At 43.3% G+C, this 13,000-nt stretch overlaps 1 protein-coding gene across 1 annotated transcript in view; it reads right to left on the bottom strand.

The window, feature by feature from the left end:
• Tgm3 (transglutaminase 3) overlaps window positions 1-13,000 on the bottom strand; it is a 39,777-nt gene that overhangs the window by 14,827 nt on the left and 11,950 nt on the right. The window contains exons 5-7 of the mRNA XM_004661429.2: window positions 11,479-11,607; window positions 7,052-7,229; window positions 6,808-6,943 (exon numbers count right to left, since the gene is read on the bottom strand). Of these exons, the coding sequence (XP_004661486.1) occupies window positions 6,808-6,943; window positions 7,052-7,229; window positions 11,479-11,607 (443 nt within the window). The remainder of the gene's footprint in view (window positions 1-6,807; window positions 6,944-7,051; window positions 7,230-11,478; window positions 11,608-13,000) is intronic.

Genomic DNA, 13,000 nt, shown 5'->3' with positions numbered 1-13,000 from the left:
ACCCAGGACATTTGCACATTAGGCAAGCACTCTACCATCCGAGGTGTTTCTCCTATATCCCTAGCCCCTGTATTAACTCATCTACTACTTAACACTCCAGAAAATAGAAATAAGTACCATCTTCATTTGACAATTCTGTAAACTGTGACACAGAAAAATCAAGTTATGTCCAACATCTCACAGTAAATTTAAATCCAAGTAGAAGGAAGAAAAAAAATATTATAGAGAAAAAGATAGTGTTTAAGCATATAATGCATTCAAAATAATCTTATGGGCTGGAGAAATGGCTTAGCAGTTAATGAGTTTGCCTGTGAAGCTGAAGGACCCAGATTTGATTCTCTAGGACCCATGTTAGCCAGATGTACAAGGTGGCACAGGCATCTAAAGTTTGTTTACAGCGGCTGAAGGCCCTGGCACGCCCGTTTTCTCTCTCTCTCAAATAAATAAAGGTAATAAAAATTTAAAAAATAATCTTATTTTGATGATTATTTGATAACATGGAGGAAATGCTCATATTTACTCAAAAATATATGATTATCTCTGGATGCCTGTCAGTGTAAAGTGTTTGCCTAGCATGGGTAAGGCCCAGGACTCAATCCCCAGCAACAGAATAGAAATAAACAAAAACCCCATGATCAAAACTATGAAGGGCTTCAGGGATTGCTTAGTGGTTAAGGCACTTGCTCGCAAAGCCAAAGGACCCAGGTTTGATTCCCCAAGACCCACGTCAGCCAGATGCACAAGGTGGAACAGGTGTCTGGAGTTCCTTTTCAGTAGTTGGAGGCCCTGAGACACCAGTATGCCTATTCTCCCCTGCCTACCCCTCTCTCTGTCAAATAAATAAAAATAAAACAACTATGAAGTAAGGATGGGGAGATGGCTTGCTGGATAAAATGCTTTTGTGTGAGTATGAGGCTCTGAGTTCATATCCTCAGCACTGACATCACTACTGAGCGAGTATGGCCATGTACCTGTAACCCTAGTGCTTGAGAGGTAGAGACACTGGATCCCAAGCAAACTGGCTAGCTGGACTATTCCAATTGGTGCGTTTTAGGTTCAAGAGAGAGACCCTTCCTCTGAAAATAAGGTGTAGAAAGCTTGAGGCAGATAAGATATGCAGTGTTAACCTCTGGCCTCCACACGCAGGCACACACATACATCCCTGTGCCCCCACATCCATGAACACTCATGCACGCACACCACAGACATGCACAGCTAAAGACCAAAAGCAAAAGGTGGTTGGCTTCCAGGTATGAGAAAGAATAGGGTGCATGCATTATCTAGTCAACCTTAAACTCAAACCTTGCAAAAGGTATAATCCCAATTTTATAACCAAGAATAAATACTAAAGAATAGATAGAAAACCATCAAATGTTAAAAATGTTAACAATAGAATCATAGGTGAATTTTATTTCATCATATATTTTGAAATTTCCAGTAACTATCAAAAACATCATAGTAAAAGTTATCTCCAGAAAGTGAAGGTTTGGAATAAGCTGTTAGCATTTGCCAAAGAGAAGGCAGAAGAAATGTGAGACAATAACTGTAAGTGGGTCCAAGGGACAAGGCAGGGGTGAGGAGAAGACCATGTTTCATATCAGTTTGTTCCTAAGAGCCTGAGGGAAGGGCTGGTTGGTTAAAAAAGAAAAAAGAAAAAAAAAGAAAAAAAGAAGAACTGCTATGTGTAGTAGCCTAGCTGTGCTTTAGTACTTACATGCAAGGTGGGAATTTCAAGTGCAGGTATATCCTGGTTCCTCCCTCAAAAGCAGTCACATATACTTGGGAGGTACATTATCATGGAAACTCCAGTTTGTATTTCTGGTTGTAGCCACACTCTCTTCCCCCACTAGCCTTAGGCTCAATTCTGAGAGCTTCATGACAGAAGTCTGGGGAAAGGACAGACTTTTAGCATCAGAACTACCCACAGCTCCTATAGACTCTTGCTCTTCCTAGTTCTTACCCACATTAATTCCAATGCCAACTTGGAAGTTTTTGGACCACTATGCTAGAAGCAACACTGAGCTCTGCTCATTTCTTTTTTATAGCTGTTCAGTTTTGAGTTCCCAGAGTGAGGAGATGCTGCCTAGAAAGTGGCCCCCAAGCCCTACCCCTTACTGCAGTTTATCTAGGCATCTTTTCTGACATGCAAAATGTGCCCATCAGACCTCTGTGCCACGCCTGAATCTTGTACATCATCCAATGCCTTCACTTCTGTGCTTTCCATGCAGTTATAAACTATTCTAGCACAGTCCTTGCTTTTGACCCTTCTTAGTTCCCAGTGTCTCAGTACGAGGATGTGCTGAGTCATGCGTGCCCAGTTGGGCTGTTCTGGGGACAAGACTACTTTTGCAGCCTTGATGTTCTCATTGCTGCAGAAATGTGAGGGTTAGTTGGGGGCAAGTATTCAAAGACAGTGCCCTGTATAGAGTGACTGCATAAGAAGCCAGGGATTGGGCTAAACCCAGGTGCTAGGCCCTTATAGCTCTTCTTTGGAAGTACTGTCCAACTCCACCTCCCAGGCAGGACAGCCAGTCCTCACCTTGCATCCTACCTCAGGACTTGCAAAGTCTACAAGTAGAGTCCAGTCTGTGACTATAGAAATTGGAAGACAGAATAAATTAAGAAAACAAAACGGAAGCATCCAGGTTACCTTGGCCAAACTATAATAAATAAGTTTCCAGAGTCTCTTTCACAGGGACTCAGCTGGCAACTGGATCAATGAAGCATCCTTAACTATTCTCCCCTAAGGCATCCTGCCTCTGAAGAAAGTGAAGGCTCTGGAGCCCTGGGCCTCTTAGGTCAAAGCATTGTCATGACAAGAATGGTTTGGGGAGCAATGTACTCCACTGGAGGTTGTGAATGTGATTCAAAGGAAGGAACACCTGGAAGAAATTTCAGAGGAAGCTTGCAAATTAAAAGGTGGGAAATTAAACACACAGATACAAAAAAATCAAAGAACTCACATGGTGTTCTATACTTAGTAAGAGTGTATGTCTCTAGCTGCTTATCTTTAGGCAAGTTATAGTCCTCCTTTGGTACCCACAAGGTCCTGGTTCCAGGACCCCATTGCATTCCAAAGTCTGAAGTGCTCAAATATTTGGCATAAAATGACATTATATTTGATGTACTCTACACACATCATCATATACTTTGTCGCATCTAATATTATGTAAATGTGATGCAAATAGTTATTACACCATATGCTTAGGGAATCATGAGAAATCTATATCTTTAGTTAGGTAAAATTATGGTAGGCCTAACTGTATCTTCCATACATGGTGGTTGAGTCTCTGGGTGTGGACCTCAGTGATACAGAGGCTGGCTTTTGGACCTTTCTTTTTCCATTTATAAAACAGCCAGGCCCTTCTCTAACATTGCTTCTCTAGTCTTAGTATTCTTCAGGTTGGTGGAGTCCTGCTTAAGGACAACCACAATCCAGCTTGAGCTTAGAATTCACAATGTGATTTTGGGCAAGTTATTTTGCTTTGTAGATCCCTGATACATTTAGTCTTACAAAGAAGAGGAAGAGCTGAGGAACCCAACTTCTCTACTTAAATGAGTTTGGCAGTACGTAACTAACCAGATAGATGCTCCTTTCTTGCCATGGTATCCTACTTCTTTTGGACAATGTTCAGGTAAAAGTTTTTAGATTTATTAGTTCCCAGCCGAGAATGATAGCAACATTCTGACAATTCCCTAGTGTTTGTCATTTTAAAATGTGCCTGAGTTTAAACCACATCTCCACCACCTTCTAATTATGTCCCATTGGACAAATTATACAATTTCTCTATGTTTTGGTTCTCTCAACTGTAAGATGGGTCTAACAACAATAGTGCCTACCTGGTGATTGTGAAACATGAATGTCACCACTGAGAACACTACCTGGCATTCAGCTCTGACTTAGTGCATTATTAGCTCTCCTGTTGTTATCACTTCTCATTTCCTGAAGCTGAGCCTTACGTGATCTTCACCTTCCCTTACTTTAGGCATATCTGGACAAGATTCTAAAGCTTCCAACATTTCAACACACAAAGATTCAGACCAGAGATTTTCTGTCCAAACCTAAACTGTCCTTACAACAGCAGGTTGGTAGTTTCTGCTCTTTGCAGATGGATTGAACATAGAAGGGGTGTGGCTTCTTTGAGCGGGAATAATACGCATACTAAACATGGAGTAGGTTGGAGCTACAAGAATAAGAATAGACAAGTTGATAAGAAACTTAAATGATAACCAATTCCTAGGCCACTATGATTCCCTGAGGAAGAGATGGAGGAGTAGAAGGACGAGGTGGCTTCCACAAGTCTCATAGCAGGTTGATAGCAGGGCTTGAACCAGGACTCATCGCTCCCTGTCCTCATACCATTCAAGCTTATCGTGAATGTGGTGGGGGATGCCTATTAGCTCCATTGCTTTCTGAAAAAGGGATCAGAAAAAGAAAGCAGAAGAGTGAGGGTAACAGGACCCTCAGTTGCAGTCAGAGCTTCAAGATCTGGAACCTTCCCATGAGGCCAATAGAAATGACAGAGGAGCCACACAAGTGTGTCTCTATCTGCTCCTTCTTGTCCTAAAGGTAATTCCATTCAAAATGATTTACTAAGCTCATATAGGGTGGTAGCATGAGCCAGAGAGCTGGATTCTAATCCCCCAATTCAATTGAGAAGCCCCACCTTTCTGTTTCCTGGAAGCTTCCTTTATGGATTCCCTCCCCAAGTTCTTACAGGGCTTAGCCTAAATCACTCCTCTGGCACATCACACACGATGTTGAGAAACCACAGCTTCTATGAATGGTGTCCTACTCCCTTGTCCCATAACAGTGTCATAAATGATTTCAGCAGAGGGATTATGTCTTGCACTTTCTGGTCTATTTGCAGTTCCTAATACAGGTTCATCACAGGGTTAAACCAAAAAGGACTTCCCCCAGAAAGATAACTCAACTTAATCTTGTTCAAGCAATCACCCAATAATCAGGACAGATTACAATGGATTTCAACACAACCACAAAACACAAGTCCAGAAAAAAGAAGGAAAAAAAAAAAAAAACATCTGTGGGAAGCTAGAAAACAGAATGCTTGCCATAAAACACATATTATTAGAGAGAGCACACTGTGTATCTGCCAACCAAGAAAGAAAAGCTAAACTAAGCCTCTCCCATGAGACCCTCCAACCTGTGAGACCCCAGGTAAATGGCAAGCTTCACTCTCCTGCAGAGGGCTGGGGATGTTTCCACTGGTTCAGTTGTTGACATAAGGTTGCTACTTGTTTGTGTTAATAGACTTTTCCAACTAATTTCTGGAGTCAGACATACTACATGGTACAAGTTGTACCACAAGGCTGGTCTAAATGTGTAGCCAAGGCTGGCCTCAAACTTCTGATCCTCCTGCCTTTGCCTCTTCAGCAATATCCTACTGGCATGCACTACCACAACTGGCCAACTAATTTCTATTTCTATTTTATACCATTAGTTAGGCTAAACAAAGTTCAGAAAAGTTGGACCTTTTTAAAAATTTGAGGTAGGGCCTCACTCCAGCCCAGACTGATCTGGATCTCACTCTGCAGTCCCAGGCTGGCTTTGAGCTCACAGTGATCCTCATACCCTTGCCTGCTGAGTGCCGCCTGAACCACCACACCAGGCATTGGGCCTTACTGTGGGACTAAATAATGAAGTATGTGTTGTATAGACCATCTCAAAGTTGAATATCTACAAATAAGATGGACTGTATATATATGCTTATCTTTTTGCATATATGGACATCATTTTCAATTACCACTGATAATTTGGCATATAGTATAAGCTTAAGTAGCTATAAACATATATATTGTGAGCATACACACTACTGGATGTGGTTACATGTTTGTAGGTTTATATAAGCTACTTCTACTTAATATTTAACATAAATTACATATGTATGGGCATATAGATACATATGTTTATGGCATATTTATGGTTAGAAGTATATAATGATCGAATACATAAAATTTCTTCTTTTTTTATCTGGAATCCAGAATAAACATGTTTTCATTTTGCCAACTAAGATATATGCTAAATGTATATTAGATGAGAGAAAATGTGTTGTTTTAACCTTATTTAAGAAAACCCTTAAACTTGGCTGGAGAGGTGGCTCAGTGGATACACAAATATGAGCGCTTGAGTTTGGGTTCCCAGAACACACACAGAGCTTAACACTGATACAGCTTCTGTAATCCAAGTGTTCCTATGGTGAGATGGAAGGCAGAGACAGGAGGACTGTGGGAAGCTTAAAGGCTGGCACATACAATGGCAAACAAAAGAAGGTGAGAACTGACACAAGAGGTTGTCCTACACACACACACACACACACACACACACACACACACACACACACACACCATACACACAGAGAATAAAAAGAAAGAAAACTCTGATGCCGAGCATAGTGGTACACACCTGCAACCCTAGTACTCAGGAGTAGTACTCTTGACTAGAGAGTGATTGTTTACCTTCTCCCAAAGAAAAACAAAACAAAAAGAAAGAAGGAAACCCTCAATTATTTGAGTTGCCTGAAATGAATAAATTGATATTTCTTGCTGGAAAATCAACAGTTTCTACTTTTTTTCTTATAAGTAGAAAAGGTCTAATGGGCCCTACAAATCCAGGTTGGTTTCATGGGGTTCTGATCTGTCTTTCTCTGTAATCATGTCCTTCTCAGAGCAGCAAACTAGAACAGATGTCCTATTTGGCAGAGACCAGAGGCAGGTGCTTTAAGCCTGGGGAGTGTGTACTTAGCACCAGCAGCCTTCCTCAGGCTCGGTGCTCCTTCAGGTACTTACCACACGCTATCACTGCCTTTGTCCAGGGGGTTTCCCATGGGGTCGTAGTACACATCCACACTCAGGTTTCGATCTGTGTCATGAGCTGAGTTGAAGTTGGTAATCACTCGTGAAGGAATCCCCAAGGACCGCAGCACTACAAGCCAAGGTCAGCATAAGGACACTGGTTGTGTTGGGGATGGTACCATGGGTGCAACCCTTTGTGGCCCACTTACCCAGAAAAGATACATTACACCCAAGTTACCTGTATTGAGGGTCCCAGCAAAGACCCAGCACTGGCCAAATCGGACAGGCCTAAAGCCAGATTTTTTCCACTCCTTGAGGATCTCCACACTGCCGTTCCAGTTCCTTGGGTCCCGGCCACCAGTGTAATTGCCACTCCAGTTCCCAGCAAGCACACCGTTGTCATCATTGCTATTGATCTGGGAAGGACCCCCCCCACACACACACAAATGAGTCAGCACCATGCCTTCCTTACATGAGTGACCTTCAGAAGTTGAAGAAGGAAACCATAGAGCCTTGAATGGGCTTTCCTGTGATGGTATTTGTAACTTTGTAACGCTTAGGCAGAGTGGGTGGTTTGTGAGTGTAGAGGCTTTGTCTAACAGACCATGTTTGGTTTACACACCAATCCTATGCTGCAGATTGACTTGGAAGAAAGAGACTTCACAGTCTGTCAGAATGAAGGCAGGCCAGGAGTCCAGCTTGCAGAGGACTTCTTGCAAGAAAGAACTCAGGGGCTATCCCTGATGCCTGTCCAACTGGGGGTCCCATGGTTTGAAGCATTTGGGGGGAGGTATTAGTCTTCTAAAAGATTACTTTTTAAAATATTTAAATAGTAATTTATTTGAGAGAGAGGGGTGCAGATAGAGAGAGAAAGAATGGGCATGCCAGGGCCTCCAGCCACTGCAAATGAACTCCAGATGCGTGTACCACCTTGTGGTGGCTTATGTGGGTCCTGGGGAATTGAACCTGGGCCATTAGGTTTTGCAGGCAAGTGCCTTCACTGCTAAGCCATCTCTCCAGTCCTAAAAGGCCACTTTTTAACTTCTTTCCTTTCTTCATCCATCCATCTATCCATCCATTCATTCATTCTATTTTAAACATGGTTCTAGTACAGGCAACACAAACATAATACAGCATGCCAAGAATACTGGGTTAGGGCTCAGGAAGCCTGAGGCCTATTTCTGTTAAAGATACACTTGGAAATATGGGTGAAATGATATCAAAAGATGTATTGTCTGGGGTTTGTCAAGTAATATTAGGAAGAGAGGGTCAGAGACCAGCCTGGAGTGAACAATTGTTGAAGCTGGTGATGAGCACATAGGAACTTACTATACTTGCTCTCTACTTTTGTGTAGGTAAGCATTTTTCTATAATAAAAGATATAAAAGAGAAGGGGTGGGGCTAAAGGGGTGGTTAAAGCTGCTTTCCTGTAAAGCCTGCTGACCCAGGTTCAATTCCTCAGCCACCCACATAAAGCCAGAATCTGGCCATTATAATATTTGCAGCAGCAAGAGACCCTGGGGTGCCCACATATACACACACACACACATGTGCAAATAAATAATTTTCCTAAAGGCTGTAAAAGAGAGGGGGAAACAGGCATGGTGGTTAAGACTTTAATCCCAGCACTTGGGAGGATTTTCAGGAGTTCAAGACCAGCCTGGGCTACAAAGTGAGCTTCAGGTCAGCCTGGGCTAGAATGAGACACTTCCTCAAAGAGAGAGAGGGAGCTGGAATGTAGAGTACTTGCCTAATACGTGTGAAGTACTGCAGTACACACACACACACACACACACACACACACACACAGGAAAAGTGAGGTGAAGCTGGGTGTGGTGTCTCATGCCTTGAATTCCAGCACTCAGGAGGCAGAGGTAAGAGGATTGCTGTGAATTCGAGACCAGTGTGGGACTACAGAATAACCTTCAGGTCTGTCTGGGCTACAGTAAAATCCTACCTTGAAAAAAGGGGGAAAAAAAGGAAAAAAGAAAAAAGTGAAGTGAAACCCAGGTTATGAGCACTTATCTGCTTGGTGACCTTAAGCAAGTCAATTAGCCTCTCTGGGCCTTATGTCTTCACCTTCTAATGCAGGGAAAATGAGAACAAATGTGCTCAAAGGCACCTTCTACCAGTATGCTTCCCATACTTCATGGACTTTGCTGCTTTCCCCAGTAATACAATGAGAGGCTGGGCCTGAACTGCCTGTCAGTTCTCTTCTTCTCTTTGGAGTATCTAGAGTGCGACAAGGTTTGGGAAAGCGGGCACTAGACACAGAAGGATCTTGATGCAGGACAGCCCACCTAATCCTCCCTGGCCCTAAACACAGTGGTTCATTTTGCTGTCCTTGCAGGAGGTCCTGGGCTATTACTGCAGGATCAGACAAGCTGGGCATCCTTGGGAATGGAAGATGTGCAGCCCCTCCCAATCTCCTGAGTCACAGGAGCTCCAGCCCCCAGAGTACTAATCACTAGGGTCATCTCTGGCTGAAAGCCGAGCATTTCAAAGACCTGCATAGGCCATAATTAGCTCCTGGCACAGCCCAATAGGGAGGTCTGGAGAAAGCATTAGGGAGGTGCAGCTGAGGAAATTGGCTCCAAGATAGAGTGGGTGGGTCCAGGTTGAGGGTGAGTCAGCAGCTGCAGGAGCCAGGGGCCCCCAGGCGGTTCTCACCCACTGTTTTTGAGGGGAGGAGATTTGGCTCCCTAAGTGCTTCTGAACTCTAGCTCTATTTGACCTCTGCCTCCACATAATGACCCTTGTCTATGCACTTTGTTTGCAAGGCTCAGCCTCACTTTCCTTCTCCATCTTCTCTTCCCGGCTGGCGCTATCAGCCTCATGGATCTGAAGATCCGGAGTTCTCTGGGCAAAATCCACTCCTTTCCTGCAGTGCTCTGTCCCAGAGCCAGCTCTTTCAAGAAGCCCTTCCTGACTAATCTGAGGCACATCGTGTAGCAAAGGTGATTTGGATTTCTAACCAAGCAAAGAGATTCTTAGTTTGGAAATTGTCCAGCTGAAAACTAGAGACCAAGACATACCTGAACCATGGACTAATATAAGAAGAAATTAGATACTTCTGGGTAATTATTTAGTTTGAGAAAGCTAAAATGACTTTTAGTGTGTGTGTGTGTGTGTGTGTGTATGTGTAAGTCATTTTAGCTTTCTCAAACTAAATAATTACACACACACACACACACACACACATATATATTTGGGTTTTTTTGGTCAAGGTCCCACCATGTAGCTCCAAGTGTCCTGGAATTCATGATCCTCTGGCTTCAGGATTCTGAATGCTGGAGTCACAGGTGTATGCCGTTGCACCTAGTGGCTTTAGCTTTTTAAGTAGGTTGATCTTCTATTTGGTTAGTTTGTTTTAAATACAACTTCGTTTTGTAAAAAACAAAAAATGCAAGCACAGAGAGAAGAGAACAGAGAGTGGGGGTAGGGAGGAAGGCAGGGAGGGAGGGAGAGAGAGAGAGAGAGAGAGAACGGGTGCCCAGGCTTCCAACTGCTGCAAACAAACTCCAGATGCTTGTGACACTTAGTGCATCTGGCTTTACATGGGTCCTGGGGAATTGAACCCATGTCATTAGGCTTTACAGGCAAGTGCTTTAATAGCTGAGCTATCTCTCCAACTGTATTTGGCCACTTTTTAATTTTTTGTTTGGGGGGGTGCTGGGAATTGGCATTCCAGGTCATCAGCTACTGAAATCAAACTCTAGATGCTTGTGCCACCTAGTGGGCATGTGAAACCTTGCTCTTGCCTCACCATTGTGAGTCTGACTAATGTGGGATCTGAGGAGTAGAACATGGGTCCTTAGGCATCTCAGGCAAATGCCTTAACAGCTAAGCTATCTGTCCAGCATATTTGTACACTTTTTAATGAAGACATTCTGTACACATTGATGACAGCTATCTATTCCTCCAGGATCTAGTCTGTGTGTGTGTGTGTGTGTGTGTGTGTGTGTGTGTGTGTGTGTAGTGCACACAATTGTGCATGGCAAGCACACATGCATGAGCATGCTTACTGTGTGTACTGTGATGTGACCAGGTCCCTCATGTTATGGGACCAGGGGGGAATGGAAAGAGGCTTTGAGCAGAAAGCTTGAAACCTTGTCCTAGTCTGACTCACAGCTATGTACTTTAAGTAGGTCATGGTAGCTCCTTAGACATCTTTCTCTGTCTAGACAACGAATGGAAATGATGCAGTCTGCTGTCCTCTTGTCATGATGCTCAGTGCTCTATGCTGTTAAAGAGCTGCACATCCAGACTCTTTAGAGGACCTGCCTCCCTTCTCAGGAGGACTCATGATGAAGCAGAGGTCTAGCTTTGCGTCCTTGCTCCTATCCTGTCCTGAGTGAAACCTGAAGGGTGAATTCCCATTCATCTGCAACAGGATTCACCATATGGCAGAATGGGCTTTGGAGGCAGCCAGACCTGGGTCCAGTTCTACCTCTGCCAGCTGCTCAATCACCATGCATATCAGGGAAGCCCTTGAACTTTTAAAGCAGTCCTATGTTCTCTGATGGCAAAATAGGGAAGGTCCTAGACACCAATGGCATTTGACGAGGTTCCCATGAGATGGCATATTAGATGTGCATGAGCTTAACACAGAGTTGGTATTCAGCATGTGGTAACAACTAGTTAGTGTCCTTTTCTATTACTCACCATGGCACTCAGCACTCGACCAACATATTTGGGGTCATTTCTGCGGGCCACATCGGTAGCAGGGTCACGGCGGAAATTCAGACTCTTATCCAAGATGGAGAGGCTGATGTTCAGAATGTCTTGCTCAAACTGTTCAGGATAGAACAAAATGTTAAGCTAAAAGAAATGATAGGGGCTTGGTAGACTACTCAATGGTTAAAAGCACTTTCTTGCAAAGCCTGACAGCCTGTGTTCAATTCCCTCATATCCACATAAAGCCAGGTGCACACCATGGCACATGTGTCTGGAGTTCATTTGCAGTAGTGAGAGGCCCTGGCATGCCCATTCTTATTCTTTCCCTCTTTCTCTCTCTCACTGAAAATAAATAAATATTTTTTTAAAAAGTCAAAATAAAAAGAAAAGAAATGACAAATGATGTTGGACAATTAAGGGAACAAGAGCCACAATGGTGAGGACCACAGGAGTTGCCCAAGCCCTTTCATTCTGAATAAGTAGCCACTGTGCCTAGCTTTTACCCCACACACTAGTCTAGAGCTCTTGTTATATATGAGAAGCCAGTGTCCACTATCCACCCTTCCTGCCATGGACTTGGAAACAAATTTTAGCCTGCCTGACCTTGGTTTTTCTATTAAATGAGGGATTGAGCCTAAGCTCATCTCGGAGTTCTCTTTTAGCTCTGCTATGAACTTAAGCATATTGTTTAGACTCCTGGGAAACTCAGTGGCTAAAGACATATCTGAAGTCATTTTCACAAAATGAGGCATGCATTTACACGTTAGCTTTTTACCCTAAGTCTTCACATTCACTCTTCCTTCTGCCTGAAATGCTCTTTTCCAAGATACCTAGCCCACTCCCTCACCTCCTTCAGGTGCCTGGTCAAATGCTCTTTCTAAAGAGAGACTTTCTTAAACCATGCCATTGAAAATAACCCTCTTCCACCACTAGATGTGCTATATGCCCTCCACTGTTGTCTTTCTTCTAATGAAATTTGTCACAAACATAGAGAGTCACTTGTTATGGCTGACTACATAATGGGAGCCTGGGGTGTGCTGTGGACGAACCTTTCCCTCTCACCGGGGATTATGTAGGCACCCTGGCTGTCCCAGATGCTACATTCTAATGTCTTTATTTCCTGGCAAGAGATAAGGTGGAAAGGTACCCTTGAAAGTTATCTAAACTGATTAGACTTGGGAACTCTCTGGATTTGGATGGTGAAGCAGAACACAAAGAACAACAGTTTGAAAGGCCAAGTGTACTCGTATTTTTATGTGGGATGAGAAACCAAGCTAGGATACTGTCCTGATGGTCTATGCTGGGCCTTTTATTTATTGTATGTCATTGCATCAATTCAGTTATGCACCTATCCTACCCACTAGATTGTGGCCTCCTCAAAGTAGGATATTTATATTCACTTCCTGTATCCTTAGAATACAGTTTGGGGTTTGGAACAGAGTAGATAATCAAATGTCTTCCAAATAAATGAATGGATAGAAGGGCAGGCCAACGAGCCCTGAACTGCTTG

This window comes from Jaculus jaculus, chromosome 8 (genome assembly GCF_020740685.1).
Source record: "Jaculus jaculus isolate mJacJac1 chromosome 8, mJacJac1.mat.Y.cur, whole genome shotgun sequence".
NCBI classification, from domain to species: Eukaryota; Metazoa; Chordata; class Mammalia; order Rodentia; family Dipodidae; genus Jaculus; species Jaculus jaculus.
This window is presented reverse-complemented; position numbering and strand designations above follow the sequence as displayed.